General features: G+C 39.1%; 1 protein-coding gene across 2 annotated transcripts in view; it reads left to right on the top strand.

The window, feature by feature from the left end:
- The window catches only part of KIF20B (kinesin family member 20B), a 78,401-nt gene that overhangs the window by 43,773 nt on the left and 10,519 nt on the right, over nt 1–24,109 (top strand). For both annotated transcript variants that reach the window (XM_060768750.2, XM_060768751.2), the window contains exons 19-29: nt 383–542; nt 6,733–7,834; nt 10,836–10,974; nt 13,993–14,115; nt 15,344–15,401; nt 16,963–17,088; nt 18,375–18,514; nt 20,875–21,030; nt 21,472–21,639; nt 22,400–22,507; nt 23,066–23,170. In XM_060768750.2, coding sequence (XP_060624733.2) covers nt 383–542; nt 6,733–7,834; nt 10,836–10,974; nt 13,993–14,115; nt 15,344–15,401; nt 16,963–17,088; nt 18,375–18,514; nt 20,875–21,030; nt 21,472–21,639; nt 22,400–22,507; nt 23,066–23,170 — 2,385 coding nt within the window. The remainder of the gene's footprint in view (nt 1–382; nt 543–6,732; nt 7,835–10,835; nt 10,975–13,992; nt 14,116–15,343; nt 15,402–16,962; nt 17,089–18,374; nt 18,515–20,874; nt 21,031–21,471; nt 21,640–22,399; nt 22,508–23,065; nt 23,171–24,109) is intronic.

Genomic DNA, 24,109 nt, shown 5'->3' on the forward strand with positions numbered 1-24,109 from the left:
CCAACCAAACCCTTCCGGTATTTTCTGTTGGTCATGGGGGAACTGTGTGCCAAGTTTGGTTCAGTTCCATCGTTGGTGGGGTTCAGAATGCTCTTTGATTGTAGGTGAACTATAAATCCCAGCAACTGCAATTCTCAAATGACAAAAACAATTTTTTGAGTGGAGGACATAAATTGGGTTGTTAGGTGTATCGTGTCCAAATTTGGTGTCAATTCCCCCAGTGGTTTTTGAGTTCTGTTAATCCCACAAACGAACATTACATTTTTATTTATATAGATTTGCTCAAACTTCATTTTAGCACTGATGGAAAACCTCTCTTAGGTTAAAATCCCCGGTTTGTGCTTCTGCTTTTCATATAATTATCTTTCTCTATTTAATATAGGAGAACACAGTTGCAGCTATAAAACAAGAAATAAGGCATGAGAATCCTGACAAACGAAGCCGTACCCTTTCTGCAGAATCCCTGAAGAAGTATGTGGGTACTGGACGGAAGCGGTGTATGGAAAGTGATGATGATGAAGATAGTCGACCTGCAAAGCAAGGTATCCTTTCCTGTTCTGGATGTGCACAACGACTCCAGAATTCAAAGGTTGCTTATGTATCAGAATAAACAGTGGCAGCATGAATTAATAGCCGAGTAGAAGAATAATGGCTGTAAAATTCAGCGTGGAGCTTTGCTTTGCATGTTCTCTTTACTGTTTTATCTTCTAAAAGTCTAAAATAAATGTTTTAATAGAAAATCATTTCTTCTCTGCATATTGCATGTGTATGTGTCACAGAATAAATGTTAAATTAATTTCTGTTTAATGTGTTTGCTTGGGCCTGTCTCTGTCCAGTTGTGTCTTTTCAATACTCAAAACTACCACACCATGCTGGCTCCCTAAGAAATAAACTGCAGTGATGTGCAATATTTCATTTAGTGCATATATTTTATATTTTATTTACAATTAACTCTAACTTAAATCCATCCTTACACTGATGGAACACTTCTCTTGGATTCAAATCTCCAGCTTGTGTTTCTGTTTTTCATAGGTTGGGTATTTTACTTATCAATACATTAACCTAGTGCAGAGGTTGCGTTTTCTTAAAGATGAGTATATTTACACTGTAGAATTAATGCAAATCGAAACCACTTTAAACTGCCAGCACTCTTTCACTAAATAAGTTGTAAAAATACTATTCCCAGGATTCTGTGGAATTGAGTCATGGTAATTTAAGTGTTGTCAAACTGAATTAATTCTACAGGGTAGATGCACCGATGTGTGAGTTGATAGAACACTTTTTCTCCATGTGAGCTTATTAACCTTTTTAAAAAAAACCTTTCCTGCATTACTAATTATGTTAATGCATTTTTACATTTACACTGCAGCTAAGCCAATCATAGTTACCCTTTTAGGGTCTGTTTGTGTTTGTTTTTGTTGTTAAAAACAGGTTTTGTAACAAAAATAATAGAATCCTAGAGTTGGAAGAGACCTCATGGGCCATCCAGTCCAACCCCCTCCTAGGAAGCAGGAAAATCGCATTCAAAGCATCCCCAACAGATGGCCTTCCAGCCTCTGTTTAAAAGCCTCCAAAGAAGGAGCCTCCACCACACTCCGGGGCAGAGAGTTCCACTGTTGAACAGCCCTCACAGTCAGGAAGTTCTTCCTAATGTTCAGATGGAATCTCCTTTCTTGTAGTTTGAAGCCATTGCTCCGCGTTCTAGTCTCCAGGGAAGCAGAAAACAAGCTTGCTTCCTCCTCTCTATGACTTCCTCTCACATATTTATGGGGAGGAGGGAGGAAGCTTGTTTTCTGCTGCCCTGGAGACTAGAACGTGGAGCAATGGCTTCAAACTTCAAGAAAGGAGATTCCATCTGAACATTAGGAAGAACTTACTGACTGTGAGAGCATTGCTAGATTATTACTCAATTTTGTGGTACGAAGCTGAAAATGTTTTGGAAAGGCACTTGAGTAGCCCAAGGAGGCTGAAGGAGGATTTGTTTTACCTAAAACACAAGCCATCTATTGGGTATTTAGGTATTTATGGAATCTTTTAAGGTGCTATATAATAAATTAATAGTAAGAATGCACTTTGATTACCAAAATCCCACACATTCTACTTATTTTTTAAGCTTTTCTCAGAATTTGAACTTCCTATCTAGGGTGGCGCAGCGGGTTAAACCACTGACGTGCTAAGCTTGTTGACCGAAAGGTTGGCGGATCAAATCCTGAAAATGGGGTGATCTCCTGCTGTTAGGCCCAGCTTCTGCCAATCGAGCAGTTCAAAAACATACAAGTATGAGTAGATCAATAGGTACTGCTTCTGTAGAAAGGTAACGGTGCTCCATGCAATCATGCTGGCCACATGACCTTGGCGGTGTCTACGGACAACGCTGGCTCCTCGGCTTTAAAATGGAGATGAGCACCACCACCTAGAGTCGAACACAACTAGATTTAATGTCAGGGGAAACTTTTACGTTTTACATAGGAGAATGTTTTCCCAGGTCCTTCAGTAGGTAATATGCTTAAAATAAGTAATCCATATATATATTTATATGTGTGTGTGTGTGTGTGTGTGTGTGTGTATTTTGTCGTGTCAGGAGCAACAGCTCCTTTGTGAGAGAATTGGCCGTCTGCAAGGACGTTGCCCAGGGGACGCCTGGATGATTTTTAATGTTTTTATCATCCTTGTGGGAGGCTTCTCTCATGTCCCTGCATGAGGAGCTGGAGCTAATAGAGGGAGCTCATCTGCCTCTCCCCGGATTCGAACCTGCGACCTGTCGGTCTTCAGTCCTGTTGGCACAGTGCTTTAACCCACTGCGCCACCGGGGGCTCCATATATTGCTATGGTGGTATTTATTTGATGGCACATGTATTCCAATTATAATAAGGAAAGTAAATATCGTAGTGGCACCACATTTCACCTGAACCTTGAGGCTAGGCAGGATCCGTTCTAGTTAGTACTTGAATGGAAGACCTCCAAGGAAGACTAAGTGCTGTCAGCTATATCTCAGAAGAAGGAATGGGCAAAACCACCCCTGAGAATTTGTTGCTTAAGAAAACCCTATGAAATTAATGGAGTTACCATACACATTCTAATAATAAAGTTATTTCTCTCCCTGAAATAATTGAGGTAAAATGCAATAAATGTATATGCAGTATACAGCTAAACATGTACATGCTCATATGCTGTAAAACTGACATCCCATAGTAATCAATATCAAAGATTCAGTGTTGAAACAAACGGGTGTACATATTGCCATATATTGCTTGTGGCTCCAAACTTAAATTTTCTTCCTAGTGGATACATCCCACTGAACAATGGGGATTCTAAGTAAGCATAAATTTGACTGTGGAACTGCAGTGAAAATGTCTCATCAAATTCTCTCTACAGTCTTATCAAATTAATAAATGCAACTGTTTTACACATCCCGTTGTATCAATTTAGGATCTGCAGTTCTGGCCTTTGACCAGTTATCTTTTTCACCAGCCACTGGCAAATAAACACAAATTATACTGAAGTATATAAAAAATGCAGACAGTTATTTTATAGCATATAAGGTCCAGGAGATTGTTTTTGTCCCTCTGTGTCTTCTGCGATCAGTCTGTTTTCCAGATGAGTAAACTTTCTGCTTATATAAATTGCTGTTTGTTTTGCTAACTTCATCTTAAGCGTAGAAACTGAGATCCTGCATTGTCAGACATAACTCTATAATCATAGCTACACGAGTGCCCCAAATTCTGCCTTTTCAGCCAACCAACCAACCAACCAATTGCATGATTCCTGGGACACTGCTGATTGAAATGCTGGGAAATCCAGTCTGCAGCATCCTCCTGGTTACAGGGCACATTGAGAACAGGCAGCTGAAGAAACCCCTTGAGGTCCTGCTACAACTGCTTCTCTCAATGTACCTACAACTGCTGTCTTGATTTGTAACACCTTTGAAACTGCCATATTTCATCACATAATATTTGCACATCCCACTTTTTGGAGAAACAACTATTTAGCGGTAAAAACAAGCCTCATTTGAAGGCCTTCTTTCACTGCATAACAGTGAAATTCAGGGCACAACCACACAGGCAGATGATGTAGCTGCATCCTCAAAGGAAGCACACACACGGGTGGGTGATGCTTTATCCTCTCACATGGCTGTGCCTTCAAAGGGGCAGCTGTGCAGGCTAGTAGAGTGACCTCTGCCTGCATAGATGCACCCTCAAATCCAAATTCCCCAACTGAATCAAGCCCCACAGCACCAAAACAGAAGTCACACTCTTAGTTAATTTGCCTGGGTGAGTGAACTAAGGATGCGACTATTACCCGGGGAATGGCAAAACTCAGTTTTGCCTCCCCCAAAATGGGGTGCAACTATTATGCAATGGCGACTATTATGAGATGAAATACAATATTTTATTGTGGGACAGCCTAGCTGAAATGTTAGCGTTTAAGGTGGGCGCGTTCAGTCATTATAACTGTAAACATGAAACCCTAAAGTTAAGAAAACATTTTGTCCAATTTACAGTCTCAAGCAACTAGAATTTTTTTTTGTTGCAAAAATGCTCTTTCAACTTAGAAAGTTTATGAGAGCAGGAAAAATATAGATAGGTTGCACAAGATCAATCAAGGGTTTCTCATAAGCTTTGCACCCTATTTTCCCTTTTGATTGACCAGCATGTAAGACTTTGAGAAAAAAGAGCTTATTAGCTACACTTGGAAAAAGGGAAGCTCAGCCTGGCAAAAATAAGGCTAACTTCAGCATAGAGTGATAACAGAGGTAAATAACTCTAGCATTGTGATATCTAAGGAGCACCATTTGCTCTTCTTGGTATTTTTAAGTCATAAGTAGCATATTGAAGGAATGAGTAGTTGGAATAGTTCAGCTAAAGCTAACCTTTTGGGACCCTACCCAGTGATTTCACACCTTTGTAGATATTACAGAGCAAAGACGGGTAATATATAGTGTAAGGAAGATACTGGCTGCCAATGCTATAAAGCTATTAACGACCGATGTTTCTGGTAGATATGACTGCCACCACCTCAGCTTTATTGGTCTGAGGAACCAAAAGGTGTGAGTGTGTTGTAGGTAAAGTGTGTTTGCCCTTGGTTCTTCTATTGCTTCTTCACTGGCTGACTGGACTTTAAAAGTGCTTGACAGACTGAGGCTGACACCAGTTAAAAAGTGAACTAGAAAAGGTTTATTAAACTTTAAGCAAATATCTACTCATAAAATGAGCGGTACAGAAACTTGATTCAGTTGTAGAGACTTAGTTGGGTTAAACAGTTAGTTCTACTGACAATAAAGCTTTCAAAACTGTGAGTTTCCTTAAACAGACTGCTCTATTCTTAGAAACAGTATCAGTTAGAGAACAGACTCCTATCTGTCTCACACACAGGGCAATAAGCTCACTTATACTTTCCCTAAGTATAAGAAGACAAGACTCTCTTTTACTGGTCCTCTCCACACAGTAAAAACCTAGCCCTTGTCTCAACCTTATTCCCTATTCCTTAAGGCTCACTTTAAAGCTTTCTTTCCCTGTCAGAACTCTATTTAGCTTCCTCTCCTAAAAAAAGTCCCTTCCTTCTGTGTCTGATGTCAAGACACTTCTCTCCCTTGTCAAAAGCTGACAGTCTCTTTCCCTCTCTCAACCGACTCCTCCCCTAATTGCTCTGACCAATCAGGAGTCGGCTTGACTCCTCCTCCTGCTTCTGCCTGTCTTTCAAGATGACAGCTACTGATACTCAGGCTTCGGCCTGGTCGCCTAAAAGGTAGATTTCACTACATATAGCCTTCCAGATGTTGTAAGACTGCAAGCCCCATCGCTTTTCTTCATCTCTGCTAGTTCAAGCTGATGGAAGTTGAGACCAACATTAGAGGAGCACAAATTGCCCATGTAACTGATGATGGTGTCACCCCCAGTAATGACAATATATGTACAATAAGACCCCAGTAACTGCAGAACCCATATCTGCAGTTTCACTTACCTGGGAAAAATTGTGTCTAGGACAGTGGTTCTCAACCTGGGGTCCCCAGATGTTTTTGGCCTTCAACTACCAGAAATCCTAACAGCTGGTAACCTGACTGGGATTTCTGGGAGTTGTAGGCCAAAAACATCTAGGGACCCTAAGTTGAGAACCACTGGTCTAGGACTTTTACTAAGTCTTTCAGGTGATTCTATGGTATACCTCCCCTGGAATTTACCATATAGTTGTGTTGGAGGACCTGCCATTTTACGTCCTCCAATGATATTATGATATGCTGAGACCCAAAGTGGAGTAATTTAATGGCATTCAGTCATATCCAAGGTTTCATGTAACTGCATTTTGACTGGAAATGGATGCAGGGGGTCTTACTGTATTTTCTCAGCCCCTGATTTAGACGTATCCAGTGGCCCCTGGTAGAACTCCTTTTCTGTAGTAGTTCAGTGGAAACTGGCTATTACAAGCTCCAGCCTCTGTTCAAACACCTACTATTTATCACTGGGGTATGATTCAACACAACCTGGAAGCTGTTGCATAGCTGTTGGGTAAGAAGCACCTCTCTCTTTCTCTCTCTCAACCTCCAGTGTAAGGATACTGGCAGAGTCTCCAATAAAACATCGTCAGTGGCCTTTAAAAGTATGAAACTGTATACATATTTCTGAATGAATGTGTTGTTCTCTCTCATTTTCTATCATCGTACATATAAAATTGCTTGGTTCACTTATCACAGCTTACAACTGAGTAAAAATATCTATCTTGTTTTAATTTTCATAGGCTTCACTAACAACACTGCTAAAGATGCCATAGAGACAAAGGAACCCCAACACATGCAACTCAATACTCTGAAAGAAAGGGAAGAAATGATAGCATTGGAAGAAAAAAACAAACTGCTAGAAAATGAGTTATTCACACTTAGAGAGGAGATAGAGAAAGAGAAAAACGGGAATGAGGAGTTTTCTAAAAAGATAGCAAGTTTATACCAGGAGCTTTCTACTTCAGAAGAAAAAGCTTCAGACCTGAGCAAGGAATTCCAGCAACAGGAGGTTAATTGTGAGAAGATAATGTCGGAATTGGCTGCGTTAAAAGATACAAATAAGACCCAAGGAGAGAAAATTGAGAAACTACTTAGAGAAATAGAGGCTGCGAACCAAACTATTGCAGAACAGAAATCAAAGACAAAAGCAGTTGAGGTAAACATAGGTGAGCTGAGAAAGGTTGGTTCCCAGCACCTTGCCACAAGTATCAACTTGGCAAGTCCAAAGAGGGGGCTTCCAAAAGAAGAAAGGGAAACCCATGTTAGTTGTAGTCAAAGAAACTCATTTCACTCTAGCATTGAAAGTATCTGGGAAGTGAGCAAGCAGATCATTCATGCTTCTTCTCAAAAAAGCCACCAGATTGAAGACCTCCTCCAACAGGTGGAACAACTACAGAGGCGGATGGTGGATGCCGAAGATGAGAAGCGTGAGCTGAAGGCAGAGCTGACAGAGATGACCAACCAGTTGCACACATCCTTGCAGGAAAAAGAGCAGCTGCTTGAGAAATTAAGGGATCTGGAAAAGGAAAATGGTCGTTATACTGAAAAATTTAGAGAAGAGGAGAAAAAAGCACTTGGTTACTATAAGGAGAAAGATGGGCTCAAGGAAGACAATAAGGCAAAGGAGGCCAGGATAACATGTTTAGAAGAAACAGTTAAAGAGAAAGAGTCAGTCATTTTAACTATGGAAAAAGAGGTAAAAGACCTACAGGAGAAAGTTAAGATTTCAGAATCTAAAATCAGGAAGTTAGATGGTCAGGAATCACAGCTGAAAGCAGACCTTCGGGAACTGAGGACAACTCGGCAAAAGAACAAGGAAGACGCAAAGCAAATGACTGAACAGTAAGTAACATTATTTTCTCTCCACATCCACATGCTAAAATCTGAGGTGAGATCAGTTTATGTTAACATCTCCCCCTTCTTCCAAGGAGAGAGCTTGTGTAGGATGGTCTCCCTCCCAGCCACTGCTTTTTAATTTCATTTGACGAACTCTATTATCTCTTCAAACTATTGGCTCACCCTTGTGGTTTTCTTGTAAATTGCTATACCACATGTCTGCTCTTTTGTTGCTCTGAAGAGAGAGAGGGGGGGGTTTAATTGAACAAGCACAAAGAAAGCAAATAATTCAATTAAAATAGTTGCTTGCAGACTGTACCGAGTCCTTTTCTAAAATTTCATTGCAAGATGTTCTATAATGCAAATTACATTAATGTCAAATTGTTAAATGTGGGGAGAGGGCCATGTTTCCCATTTTGTTCATTTTTTTCCTTTTATTTCAAGCACTTTATTTATTAGGCATGCATTTTTTAAAAATTCAAATAGTTCTTGAAGTAGGAGAGCAGTATATTGCACTTGTGCTTCGTGAGCAGGGGTACCATTCATATATTGGAATCAAATCTGCCTGCTGAAATCAGTGGACTTTTGGAAAACTGCATTCTTATTTTATTTGGGTGTAAAACTAGTCATATTCCATATATTGAATGGCTACTCTCATCATTTCCCACTATCATCCATACTGACCATGGCTGATGACAAACATGAAATCCAACTTTACTGGGAGGGTTGTGGCTTCTCCAGATCTAAGCAAGATGCATGTGGGCAATGGAAAACTGATCAATTTGTGGCTAGGTATTGGCTTTTGTATGTTTATGTTATAATTTCTCAGTACTAAGCATTTCTTTGGTTAGTAATAGGTTTTATAAGATAATCTTCAAATTGTTGTCTGATCCCACTGATACTGCTTACATAGGCGATACCCTGCTGTCCGAGTATGATGGCCTTCCAAGTGTATTATCTTTGAGGTGGATACGTAGGTGACTGTGGAGCCCTGTTCTTGATCCGTATGTTCTTCCACAGTGAGGACATCGATTTCTAGGTGGAAGATGGTCCTGGTCAGGGTTGGCATGACGCACCTTTCTTTTGGCACGTTTCTCCCTTTTGCCCTCCATTCATGCCTCTTCAAATTCTGCAGCACTGCTGGTCACAGTTGACCTCCAGCTAGAGCACTCAAAGGCCAGGGCTTCCCAGTTCTTTGGTGTCTATTTTTAAGGTTGGCTTTAAGCCCATATTTAAATCTCTTTTCCTGTGCACCAACATTATGTTTTTAATTCTTGAGTTGGGGAGTATAGTAACTGCTTTGGGAGATGGTGATCATGCATTCGGACAACGTGGCCAGTGCAATGGAGTCGATGGCATGGGATCATCACTTCAATGCTAGCGGTCCGTGCTTCATCCAGCACGCTGACATTTGTCCGCCTGTCTTTACAAGAGATTTGCAGGATTTTTCTGAAGCAACGCTGATAGAATCGTTCCAGGAGTTTAGTGTGATGCCTGTAGGCAGTTCACGTTTCACAGACATAATAACAGGGTTGGGAGGACAATAGTTTATAAACAAGCACCTCGATATCCCTACGGATGTCCCGATCCTCAAACATTCTTTGCTTCATTCAGATAAATGCTGCACTCACAGAGCTCAAGCGGTGTTGTATTTCAATGCCAGTGTTGACTTTTGTGGAGAGGTGGATCCCAAGGTAGTAGAAATGGTCAACATTTTCTAATTTTACACCATTAGGCTGTATTTCTGGCATTGCAGAGGGTTTGGCTCGTGCCTGCTGAAGAGCACTTTGGTTTTCTTGATGTACATTAAGAGGGCGAGCTTATTGTATGCTTCTGCAAAGGTGTTTAGTGGCTTGTAGGTCTTATGAATCCGCACAGACTACGTTATCATCAGCATATTGGAGTTCTATAACAGATGTTGTTGTGACTGATATTACAGTAAATTGGTATGTTGTATCTCCCCTCTTTTGCTGCTGTGGCAAGAGTATAGAAGAAAATAGTGAAGAGTGCAAAACATGCTTTTTCACTTGAAGTTTTTGTTCATCTTAAAATACTTCATGCTTAGAGTTAGGCTATTGGTGTATGTATTTTACTGTTGCTTTGTGGAAACAGGCATTTAGTCATAGGATGAAGAATACAAATTCTCAGTTTTTCACACAACTTCTATTCTATATAGATTTATATAGATTAGAGCTGGCCTTTCAGGTGTTGTTAGACTGTATCTCCCCAAAATCCATGCTAAAAGTAATTTATGGTAAGAAATTAGAAGAGTTTCATTCCAAGAACATGGAGGACCACAAGTCTCCCACCCAGGATAAACAATTTGCATGAGTATATTCCCATGAGATAACAAAGCAATAGATTGTCTAGTAAGACAGGAGTCAGAGCTTTTGCCATTTCTTTTGTGCTAACATATAATTCAAACAAAAGCTGTATTTCTGGGGCGCATAGTACTAACAAATCTATGAGTACCTGTGTATGACAACAAGCTCCAAGGATGTGCTGTTATGTGCTACTCCAAAATATGAAATGGTTCTGGAAATGTTCCCTTCCAGAGGCAAATTGGACAGAAAAGACTACAATTCACAAAGAAGTCTGCTTACTAAGTCTGCTTACATACATGGTATGTGAGCATGTATGTGACCATGAATCCTACCACACAAAGTACACTCTGAATACCAACTAAAGGATATATTCTTTTCTGAATTACAGCACATTCAAATAATGGTTAAAGCAAAACTGCTTGTTTAAATGGACCACATGAGTTTGTGTATTTCTGCCAGAGCTCAGAGCTGGCAATGATAGCAACATAGCTCATACCAACATTCAAATTCCTTTGAGGGCCAACACCTGCTGAGTGAAAAGGGAAAATTGATCTGTGGAATCTACAGCAATAAGTGACAAAAAAAATCTGTTTTTCTGTGTTTCTATTTTAATAACTTGACTTGCCAAAATTAGACTCTAAGGACTGAGTAATTAGTACCATTCTATCACTATTTCTTTCCAGATTGAATAGCAAGCTCTCGGAGAGCATTGCTCTCTCCTCCCATCTGCGAATGGAAATCCAGCGGAAGGATGAAGAATATGCAGATCTGAAAGAAAAACTGGCTGACGCCAAAAAACAAATTGATCAAGTACAAAGAGAGGTTTGTTAGAGGAGCTGTTGGGGAAGAGATCTCTTTCAGTAGGCAGCTTTCATTGTTATCATTTCCCCACCTCTTTGTTTGAAAAAATCACGATTGAAGTAGAAAAAATCACGATGGTGTAGAATGGACTAATCCTAAAGAACAGTAATAAAGAAGCTGAGCTGATTCGGCTTTCAGTGTATAACCAGTTGCCATAATATGCTAGGCTTCCCCAACGTGGTTCTCTCCTTTGATTTCAACATCCATTATCCTCTTAAGGCTGCTACTCATGTTGGTAGGATATGATGGCAGTGCTAGTCAAGGGAGATACCAGGTTGAGGAGAGCTGTGTGCAAGTAAGACATTTCACAAGCCTGTTGTTGATAGCAGATAGGTTTTATTTATTTATTTACGACATTTATATCCTGCCCTTCTCACCCTGAAGGGGACTCAGAACGCCTTGCAATATATATATACATACAATATATTATATTATTAGCATAGTACAATATCTGTATTAAATATTACTATATTGTACTGTACCATTATATTGTAATATTATTAGTAATATTACATGTAATATAAATATATAATTATAAAATGACATTATTATTATTATTAGTATTATATTGCATTACATTATAATATTATATATATATATATACACACACACACACACACACACAATATATTATATTACTAGCCATCCCCTGCCACGTGTTGCTGTGGCCCAGTCTGGGGATCTGAAAAATAAAGTAATTAGAAAGTGTTAATTTCTAATATATGTAATGTCTTTATATTTGTGGGTAAACAGTATTTCTTGCTGTTTCTTTGTCAGTGTTAATGTGATGATTGTCTGGTTTTCCTACTCTGGAACATGCAATATATCATTATCTTTCTGTAGGGTTCCCTTTCAAATCTATGATACTATATCTCTGTGTGTGTGAATCATATATATCTGTCTATATCTATGGCTGGATGGCTCTTTGTTGGGAGCGCTTTGATTATGTTTTCTTGCCCTGGTGAAGAGAGTTGGACTGGATGGCCTTAAGTATTTTCCATTGGTTATGGAGGTTCTGTGAGGGAAGTTTGCCCCAATTCTATCATTGGTGGGGTTCAGCATGCTCTTTGATTGTAGGTGAACTATAAATCCCAGCAACTACAACACCCAAATGTCAAGGTCTATTTCCCCCAAACTCCATCTCTGTTCATATTTGGGCATATTGAGTATTAGTGCCGAGTTTGGTCCAGATGCATCGTTGTTTGAGTCCATGGTGATCTCTGGATGTAGGTGAACTACAACTCCCAAAGTCAAGATCAATACCTACTGAACCCTTCTAGTGTTTTCTGTTGGTCATTGGAGTCCTGTTGTGCCATCTTTGGTTCAATTCAATCGTTGGTGGAGTTCAGTCTGGCCCAGAGCAGCAATTGGTGCTGGAGTGAGGAGTCCCCAGCTGATGACTTATGCAGGAGACAAGATGGAACTGTCCCCTGGCCCCTCTCTCTTCCCTCTAGCCCAGAGCAGCAATTGGTGCTAGGGGGAGGGGTCCCCAGCCGATGGCATATGTAGGAGACAAGATGAAACTGCTCCCTGGCCCAGGCAAGTAAGACATTTCACAAGGCTGCTGTTGATAGCAGATGTTTTTTTTTTTTTTTTAGTTTTGTTCAAGGGTGCTTTAGATCAGCTTCTGACACCTTCATTCCTGGAAACTTCCATCTGCCCCTGGATTACCCCAGCATCCTTTTTTTCCTTACTCTTGTTCATCTACCCTCTTCAAGCAGGGGTTAAGTGAGAAGGGCAAGGGAAAGTAGAAAAATCAATTTCCAAGCAAAAGTAAATGAGTAGTGATGATGGTCATGACAAGGAGTTTGACACAGGCAGAAGACAACAAGGAATCCACACAGGGCTAATGACCTCATCATATAGGCTGCCATCATCCTCATGGCAAATCCAGTGGTACCCGTAGGGGAGTGTGGGGAAACCATTACTCCACTTCTTGCATTTCCCAACTCACCAGTTGCCCCATTCTTTAGGGGAAAGTGTTGACCACATGGCGTCTCCCAGTTTATTTCAGTGTACCATGGGATTCCTCCTCAGTTGCTGCCATGGTGGCATAAACGGGTTGAACTTCACTTTTGCGACAGAGTCCCACCGGAAGTAGTTTTATGTAGTGAGAAGGAAGCCAGTGGGCTCTGTCACAAAAGGGGAGTTCAACCGATTTGGACCGTGTCTGATGAGGTAGTAAGTAGGAAGGGCTTTATACAGTTTTTTTTCGTGTCAGAAGCGACTTGAGAAACTGCAAGTTGCTTCTGGTGTGAGAGAATTGGCCTTCAAGGATGTTGCCCATGGGATGCCCGAATGATTGATGTTTTACCATCCTGTGGAAGGCTTCTCTCATGTCTCTGCATGAAAAGCTAGAACTTTACAGACTGGAGCTTATCCCGCTCCCTGAATTCGAATTGCCAACCTATCGGTTGTCCAATCCTGCCAGTACAAGGGTTTAACCCACTGCACCACCGGGGACTCCTTATACTGTTTAAAAAGTATATATACTTTATGTAATATAGCACAATTTCTTTTACTTGGGTTTTTTTTTTGCTTTGTTCATTTTCATTATGTGTATATATGCTAATATAGATATTCCAAGATTCAAAACCCTCTTAAAATGAAAATGCTCTGATTCCGAGCATTTCAGATAAGGAATATTCAACCTCTACTTGCCATATGTACTGAAAACAAATCAGAGAATCTTGTTAGGTTTTGGCTCCCAGAAAACTCATCAAGCATGACTAATACTCAGAAGAATGGTTCAGCAACATCAGAGAATCCTCTTTGGAAACCGTTATTCTAAAATATGATCTGCCCATCCTTCTCAATGTTTGAAATTGCAACACAAAGTGAATGAGTGAACAAGGAGGTTGCTTTTGGCTTAACATCTGAAAGCACATCATTCTGAAAAAATAAAGCACCATACAAATGCTAAAGTCCAAATAATAAGAATAGTTGCTTACAAAGTAAACCCAATGAATCTTCTTATAGATATGCAGCATGCGTGCTGAAGAGAAATTACTCCGGAATAAAGTCAATGAACTTGAAAAGGCTAAAAACCAGCTCACCGAAGAACTAGAGCTCAAGCAAAGAACAATTCAGCAATTTCAGAAGGTACCATAAAATGTTTTTGGTTGCAGTTACTATTGGATGTTACTAGGAGGATGGCTTGTATAATATAAAAATACCGAGCCGATACAGTGTAGGAGTGAAGAGTGTGAATTCATAAGTCTCTAGTTCAGGCATCCCCAAACTGCAGCCTTCCAGCTGTTTGGCCTTCAACTCCCAAAATTCCTGACAATTGAACAAACTCATTAGGGCTTCTGGGAATTGGAGGCCCAAACAGATGGAGAGCCACAGTTTGAGGATGCCTTCTGTAGTTCAAATCTTTGTGAACTCAGTAGGTTGCTTATAGGACAGAGGTAGGCAAAAGGTAGGCTGAACACACTCTTTATCTTTATTTTGCAGAATTAAACACAAACAGCGCTTAAAAAATCACAGTTAAAATCCATCAAAGTATATTCAAAGTTTAAAACCACAGCACCCTCTGAACAGATCTTAAACACCTCCATCTTTAAAAGCCTGCCTGAATAAAAAAGGTTTTAACATGCCTCCTGAAGGCTATTGTACTATTAATTCACGATTATGTGCTATGTTTTTAACAGTTTATTTTAATGGATTATATGTTATTTTAATGATTTTAATGAATAATATATTTGTATTTTATATGTTTTTATGTTGTCATGCAGCATTGAATTATTGCCAGTTTGGAAGCCGCTCTGAGTCTCCTTCAGGGTTGGGATAGAGTAGGGTACAAATACAGTAAATAAATAAAGAAATAAATAAAGAAGGAGCTCAGGAAGTGGGCCATTCTGGCTTCCCTGTGCAGGAAGTTCCAGAGTCACGGGAACCACCGAGAAGGCCCGCTTTCTTGTTCCCACCAACCGTGCTTGAGGTGGAGGTAGGACTGAGAGAAGGGCCTCTCCTGAAGATCTCAGGGCCTGGGCAGGATTGTACAAAGGGATGTGGTTGGCCAAATTGCCTGGACCTGAACCGTCTAGGGCTTTAAATGTCATAAACAGCACTTTGAATTGTGCCCGGAAACAGACCGGCACCCAGTGGAGCTGCTGCAACAGGGAGGTTGTCCGCTCCCTGTAGCCAGCCCCAGTTAGCAACCTGGCTGCAGCTCTTTGGACCAGCTAAAGTTTCCAAGTACTTCAGAAGCAGCCCCATGTAGAGTGCATTATAGTAATCCAGACAGGTTGTGGCCTTTGTTTATTCACTACACTGGGAGATTTTAGTTCTTGTATGTATGTACTCTCTCTTTTTGTGTCCAAATTAGGAAGAACTCAATAAGAGAGTGGAGGATGTTCAACATCAATACCAGAAAGCATGTGAAGGTATGTAATACTCTATATGTGTTTGTGATATCATTTTCCTTCACATACTTCTGGCATTCTTCTATTCTCACTGCTGTTATTTTTAATACTACTTCTAAGGCTTTTATGCTTATGATTTAATGAAATAATTTTCTGTGAGCTACCTTTCCCATTTGGCCTATACATTTGACAGGTGAGAGATTAATCTTTTCAATTATTAGAAAGGTGCGTCATAATTTTCATTTACGTAAGCTACCTATTGTGTTGATGACTTGACATTTGGTATTTAGAATGTTGGTTTGGACTGCAGGGTGTAAAAAAGTGGGCATATTTAAAATAAGCATAGAATGGTTAATGGATTTCAAAACATGTTTGTTTTGAAATGAGAATTATTTTAAGATTTGTGGGACCCAGCGTACATGAAGGGAGGTGTATTTTAGCTTAACACAGATTGCCTGGTACTCATTTAAGGCAAAGAATGCCATTGAGATAGAGAATCATAGCAAGCAGAACTCACTTGCAATAAGTAGTTGAATGACAGACTGGGAACAACTGTTAATGGCATTAATTATTCTGCCAAAAGAGAGCAAAAATGCTGCAAGAATTGGCAAAATAAATGATTGAGTGTCATTGTTCATGAAATGCTTCGGAAACAGGCAAAGGTTTTATCTTTCCCTCTAATATGGGATGGGAATCATGCTGGCATTTAGATTTTATTAGGCTGCGATTCTCACTAGCCTCAACTTACGTATCTCAATGTAAGAAATATTGAGAGGTGCAGCTCCAACACCTCTGTCTACATTATTCCCTTCTTCCTCTTATGACTTCTACTGAAAAGTCAAAAGGAGGCTTAACAAGGCTTCCACACTAAATCTTGGTTTTGATATAATGCAACATTATTGCTGCTAAAAACTATCCAAGGACATAACTTACATAATAATTAACTCAGATGGTGCGGATGTTCTTGTGCTTGGTACAGTGTCTGAAGTGAGAGTGCACACTTTGTTGTTGTTCATTCATTCAGTCGTTCCAGACTCTTCGTGACCTCATGGACCAGCCCAAGCCAGAGCTCCCTGTCAGTCGTCACCACCCCCAGCTCCTTCAAGGTCAATCCAGTCACTTCAAGGAGCTCATCCATCCATCTTGCCCTTGGTCGGCCCCTCTTCCTTTTTACTTCCTTTTCCCCCAGCATAATTGTCTTCTCTAAGCTTTCCTTTCTTCTCATGATGTGGCCAAAGTACTTCATCTTGGCCTCTACTATTCTTCCCTCTAATGAGCAGTCGGGCTTTATTTCCTGAAGTATGGACTGGTTGGATCCTCGCAGTCCAAGGCACTCTCAGCACTTTCCTTTAGCACCACAGTTTAAAAGCATCTATCTTCCTTTGCTCAGCCTTCCCTATGGTCCACTATGCATACTTTAGGGGCAGTAAAAACAAATTAGGATCCTTTGACATGGAGCAGTTCAACTGAAATTTCCCCCCTCCCACCACCACCACCAAAAGTATAGCCATTAGTCTACCAGAAGCACTTCTGAAAGGGGTTACATAAAGAACACCATTAAAATGTGTTTTTGAATCTTTAGCTCTATGCCAGAAGGATAAGATCATCGAAGATATGAAACTGACTTTGGAAGAGCAAGAGCAGACTCAGTCTGAACAAGACCAAGAACTTGAAGCTCGATTAGAAGAGAATGAAAGATGTGTTGCAGGTAAGTGACGAGGAAGGATAATGTTTTGCATACCAGCCCCACAATGTCTTTTTGATATATCTTACAAAACCGCCCCCCAAAACAGTCTTTGCATCTAAATAGGTGGTGGTATTTTTTTTCAAGTCTTCTGGCTTGCTGTATTCCATAGGCATGGCTGTGTTAGGCTACTTATGCAAAAATTGCTCTACAACCCATTTATTTATTTTTTAAGAATACTGGCAAATGTATAATGGCATGAGCTGTCATGGGTCAGAGTTCCATATATGAGGTGTTATTTCGTAGATCAACCACAGGCTGATGGTTTAACTGATGATTTAGAGAGGATTGTGAGCTTTCTTGTGGCACAAAATGATGGGTTCTGAAGTCTGGGAAATTTAAATGATGGTTCTTTCTGCAAGAAAACTGGCTTGGAAAGTGCAAGGCCTCAAGGATATTTCGGGGGGGGGGGGGAGGGGCAGAAGTAGCAACAGCAGATAAGGAATTGAGTGAAAAGCTGAGTGATAAGGAGGGCCCCTGTGAGGACCCATCTGTAGCTACAGAGATCAACAAAAGTCTTTGTTTACAAATCAGAGCCGAAAATAGATTGCGTTGTTCAGAGAGATTACATGGGAAAGTTGTGAAGGAAATTCACGGGAAACAGAATGATTACATCAGTGTCTATTGTTTACCTTAAGGTGAGTTCAGGCAGCACTGCATTAGAATGAGAATCTAAGCCTGAGTTCACTTGTTCGTGGTTCAACCAAGCTTTGTTTTTGGATTTAAATATCCTGAAAGTTTTCTATCTTCCTGTTAATGTACTCCTGTTCAAGTTTTACTAGTTATACCTTCTGGATTGTGGTCTTCTGCTGTATCCGTGATTTCTGGCTGTTCTTGGACTTTGTCATCTCTGGAATTTTTTGAGACATTTGGATTACTGTCTGGTTATCACCTGTTGTTAAACCTTTTTGGATACTATATCTTCCTTTCCTATTCCTGATTTTTAAATGCTTTTTAGGTTTTTACAATAAACTGTTTGCTTATATTCCTTGACTCTTGTGTGGTGCGGTTGTCATAGGTGTTTCCAGGCCTGGAGTACAACATTATCCTTTAGTTGACAGAGGTATACAAAACTGAAGATGGAAATAAAAAGCAAACAGAAGATTCAGATGTTTTGAGATGCGAAAAAGTGCAATCTATGAGAACTTTTCCCATTTATATATATTTACCAACAGTAAACATAAACACTTTCTAATAATGGAATTCTTGTATGTCTTAAATTCTTATTAATGAATATATTTTCCCTATAGAACTGGAAGAATGGAAGAAAAGGTATCATGAGATAGAGAAGCAGGGCAGTAGTTTGAGGCAACAGAATGGTAAAGCAGAATGTGAAACGAGTACAGAGTTGCTTCATGAAGAAGTGGCAAGACTGCAGGAGAAACTGAAGGTAATGTGTGAATTCTTGATCTGCTTTCAAGATTGTATGAGGCCCTATCTACACAGCCATATAAAATCCAGATTATCTGCTTTGAACTGGATTATATGAGTCTTCATTGCCATATAATCCAGTTCAAAGCAGCAGAAAATCTGGATTTGATATGACTATGTAGATGTGGCCTGAGACTTTATTCAAACCATGCTAGTGTCTTATGTGTGCATAATAATAATAATATTAATCATCATCATCACTTTTTGAATATCCCGTCCTTCTCCCCTAGGGGACTCAGAGAGGACTACAGCATTTTACATACATAGACAAACATTCAGTACCTTTACAATCAAATACAATGAGACACAAAAACAAAGGCAGAGGCTTCTCCTTTCATTTCTGGCTTCTGGAGGTGGTGCTCATCTCTGGCTCTGGGAAGGTCCTTTCTTCCTTTTCAAGCCGAGGAGCCTGCGTTGTCACTTCCTGATTGTGTGGCTGGCAAGATTGCTTGGAGCATCTCTTTGCCTTTTCCCGCCAAAGTGATGCCTATTTATCTACTCAAATTTGCTTGCTATGTTGGCAGGAGCTGGAGCTGACAGACAGGAGCTCAGATTTGAAGTGCTGACTTTCAGGTCAGCAGTTCAGGCAACCTTCAGATCAACAGTTCAGCAGCCAAGGGTTCAACCCATTGCGCCACCATGGCTCCATATCCCATCAGGTGCCAAGAACACTAATAAATGACTATCAATTATTTTGACGAAATTCTGTAGGATCTAAGGTGAAAAGTACATCTGAGTTTCAAAGACCAGATGACTAAAATTGTGGGCTTCAAGTTATTTAAATAATAATAATAATGTTCTACTTTATGTGAAGGTCTCCCAAACATGCTCATGCCAGTCTGAAACCAGGACAAGTCATAGCCTATACATCTATAAAACAAGGACAGGATATAAATAAAATAAATGTGTCTATGTTGATAACTATATCTATATTTTTAGATCATCCTTTGCCTTTAGTCTAAATATATCACTGCTTGAATAATAAACTATCATTTGGTGATGAGAAGGGTGAACAACTCATAATCTTCCAGATGTTATTGCAAATTCTATTACTCACAACTTTCCATTGACCAGAATAGCCAATGAGGATGACAGTTGCAGTCCAGTAAGCCACACATTATCTGCTCTGTGTTAATACCTGATTTAATGAGATTCCTGTTAACTTTACATGGATACACTTCTAATTCTTAGATAAAATGAGAAGTCTCATATTTCTTCCCCTTTATATTCAAATTGGGCAGCATGAACCCATAAGCAAAAAACATATTACCCGTATATACTTGAGTATAAGCCGAGGCACCTAATTTTACCCAAAAAACTGGGAAAACGGATTGATTTGACTATAAGCCAAGGGGTGGAAAATGCAGCAGCTACTGGTAAATTTCAAAATCAAAATAGATACCAATACAATTACATTAATTGAGGCATCAGTAGGTTAAATGTTTTTGAATATTTACATTAAAATGTAATTTAAGATAAGACTGCCAAACTCTGATTAAAAAAATTATCCTAACCTTCTTCATTGTAAATGTGCTTATGTATCCTTCCAATAATAATAGAGTAAAATAATAAATGCAATAATAATAATAATAATAGAGTAAAATAATGGAAATACAATAGTAACAGTAATAATTACTATTACTGTTTATTACGATTAATGTAATAATAACAACAGAGTAAAACAATAAATGTCATAATAACAACAATAATAAAGTAAAATAATAAATATAATAATAACAGAGTAAAATAAATGTAATAATAATAATAACAATAACAGAGTAAAATAATAAATTGCCTTGACTCAAGTATAACCCAAGGGGGACTTTTTCAGCCTAAAAAAAGGACTGAAAAGCTAGGCTTATATTCAAGTATATACAATATATTGCATACTCATGATACTAAATCAAGTGTAGGCAATCTAGTTCTCTCCAGATATTTGACTACAACTTACATGAATCTCCTTGTGGAGAGAAAAAGTAGGGTATAAATAAACATAATAATAACGGTGATGATGATGATAAAGACCCCATTAGTATTGCAGAGGTTCAGGAATGGTAGGAATCACTGTTTTAAAGAGACAGCATCAGATTACAAACCCCTAATCCAAACCATGATTATTGCTGCATTTTAATGTACTTGTTCTTATATTCGGATAACAAATATTTTAATGTAATTCCTTGGCAAACTAGCACTCTTCTACAGAAAACAAATATATTTTCTTACTCCAGCGTGACCACTCAAAATTATTCCGTGTGTTTATAGGATTTTCTTAATTCCTTAAGAGAAATAGGTTTAACTCCTGGTTACTTTTAAAAACAGGAGTGTGAAGAACAACACAAAACGAATCGCCAAAAGTGGCTGACAGAAAAAACGCTTCTCATAAGTCAAGCCAAAGAAGCAGAGACACATCGTAACAGAGAGATGAAAAGATTTGCTGAAAACAGAGAACATCACACGAAGCAGCTAGTAGAAGCAGTGAGTAGAAAGCAATAAAAGATTTGTATTGGGGAAAACTTCTGAATATGAGGGCCTAACTGTACATGTCAGGGCAGATTACAATGCACATATACATGGCAAACATTCAATGCCAATTAGACATACAACATATATAGACAGACACAGAGGCAATTTAACATTCCAGCTTTTCTGGCTTTCATGAGGGTATGCTCAATTCTTTGATTGAGTACTTCCTCATTCTTCTGCACACTGTTGGAAGGTTTTATGGCATTGTAAATTAGTTAAATGTGCAAGTTGCATGTATGTCCCAATTAATTTAACAGATATCTACTGAAAAACAAAAAGTAGCATACAAATAAATTTAGCCAGAAAAAATAGCATAGAAAAAAATCTGTAGTGAAAAAAACTCACACAGTGAACACTTTTCAGGGATTTGTTACCCCCTTTCTTTTTTTTCAGGAAAGACTTGTGACAGAAAAAGATAATGACCTTCAGAAATGGCGTACTGAGAGGGATCAGCTGGTGGCAGCTTTGGAAGTTCAGCTGAGTACTCTAGTTTCAAGTAATGCACAAAAAGACAAAGAAATAGAAGAACTGAAAAAGGCTATATTGAAAGCTCCTGGGAAGGTTAGTATGCACTTTTTTCTTTTCTTAAGGTCTTATTCTGTGTATTCTCACATAAAATTATTTTGCTTATTGTGACTTTATGAAATTGGAACACCTTTGAACATAATAAAGCTTCTTTAGAACAATTAGATTTCTGCATGCACTTGATTTTCTTTACACTTCTTGGCTGCTATGGTGATCTCACCTGTGACCATCACCTTAGAGGTCCCCTCTTCTCAATTCAGTGACAAATTCTCTCCCTTGGTTGCTGTGAGTTTTCCAGGATGTATGGCCATGTTCCAGAAGCACTCTCTCCTGACATGTTGCCCACATCTATGGCAGGCATCCTTAGAGGTTGTGAGGTCTGTTGGAAACTAGGCAAGTGGGGTTTATATATCTGTGGAATGTCCAGGGTGGGACAGCTCTATCTGTCTATCTATCTATCTATCTATCTATCTATCTATCTATCTATCTAACAGCAACCCAGTGATTCCATCCATGAAAGCCTCTCACAATACAATTCTCTCCCTGTCCCCTCCAGCTCTTTAACATTGAGTTACTGATATCTTTTATCATCAGTATTATCCTACACATTTAAGTTTTAACCACATAAACATACTTTTTTTAGATTGCACAGAGGAGCATTCTACATTATATTTGCCTTGTGTTGCCACAAAGGTTGGAGTTTGTTAGATGTTTGAGTCCTTAGCTTGCTAATTGATTTTTCTCTATCTCAGCTAAATTTGTATAGTTGAACTTTTGGTACTTTTTTCTTTAAAAGAATTTAGAAACAACTACTGAAGAACCTAGTAATGACATTACCAAGGAATTACCCATTCCAAAAGAAGCAGAAACTAAGAAAGTTGAAGACCTCTCTGGTTGTAAACAGGTAAATTTACAACTCTGGTACTATTTTATAATGTGGTCTTTCTCAATATGTTGCATTGCATTCAGGGAGACCTATATCCAAGTAAGTTATTATTGCAACCAAAGTATTTTACATATAGCTATAAAACAAAATAGCATTCATGCTCCTTCAATTGCTGTAGGATGCCCGCACAATCAACGTTTTTGCAGTTTAATAAACTTTCCCCATGTTTTTAATGATAGAACCAATTAGGAAATGACATTTCTGACCCAGGAACAAAAATCGTGTTACATTGTGTTATAAACACATCCACAACATATCAATTGTTGTTAAAACAACGGACAGATGATAGGTCATGCATAAGTTAAAAGCCACAATTTTGTTTTTAAAGTAACTAAATTTAGCCAGAGAGGAAGTTTCCCAAAAAACTCAATACCTGATGCTGCAAAGCTATGATTGTGTTGCGATCATTTAGCAATGAGGGTGCCATCTTGCCTTTTTAAACACATTGGATTTTTAAAATTAAAATAATTATTGACTGTGAATGTCATGATTCTCATTCATGTCTTTCTTCAACAGCTGGAAGTGAACCAAAGTGACTTGCCAAATTGCAATAGTGGAGGAGAAAGAGACCAATCGATACAGAATTCTAGCAAAGTGTCATCGTCACTAGAAAACATTCAGGTATCTATCCGAGCTCATAAAAATTGTTTATAAGTTGAGGTGTAGGTATGTGTATGTGCAAAATCAAGACATTGCCCCTCATTATTTTATTTCCAGTACTTATATTCTGCCCTTCTCACTCTGAAGTGTACTCGGGGTGGATCACAGGACACATATAAAACAGTGCCAATGATACAAGACAGACATCGGATGGGGGTATATTTTTGCTTTTTCTCATCATTAGGCATGTTGAGATTAATTTCACAATTCAGCAGCAGATCTGTTGCACAACTTCAGTGTTTTCCAGTAGCTTCTTCCTGCACAATATTTTCAGTCAACTGCTTCCACAAACTGCAGTCACTCTGGAACTCTTTTACAGACACTTGAGCACAGGCACGGCCATTGTCAGTTTTACTATTGTTTTCCCCTCCAATCTAGATGACACTACAAACTTACCGCAGCACACGGTTATATCTTGTCTTAGCAGATAGGTTCCTTTAATCAATTACATAGAGCCTTCAACGAATAGCATCACAGCACAAGGAGAGAGAATACACTGTACATGACTTCCTTATATACAATTCTATACAATTACACATAGCAATTTCTGATTGGTTCCCAACTCTAACTTAACTCAGACCCAGGATTACATTATTCACAATCACCTGGACTAGGCCAGAACACATTCCCCAAATGAAGTTCTATATACTGTTAATGCATGACTCAGCATTTCCAATAGAAGCCTATTAGCAGTGGATGACTCAGCTGAATAATTTCCAACTCACTTACTGCTTCGTAACAGAAATGATGGAAAAAGCTTCGGAAGGGCAAAGGGACTTCCGGTTTCCTTAAAAACTTCGAAATTGCGTCAAAAAGCAAATCTTTCTGAATTTATGATGAAGATTCTCACCGAACCAACCATGCCTATTTTGTACCCATGTGATTTGGTCTTTAGAAGTA

This window comes from Anolis sagrei, chromosome 3 (genome assembly GCF_037176765.1).
Source record: "Anolis sagrei isolate rAnoSag1 chromosome 3, rAnoSag1.mat, whole genome shotgun sequence".
Taxonomy (NCBI): domain Eukaryota; kingdom Metazoa; phylum Chordata; class Lepidosauria; order Squamata; family Dactyloidae; genus Anolis; species Anolis sagrei.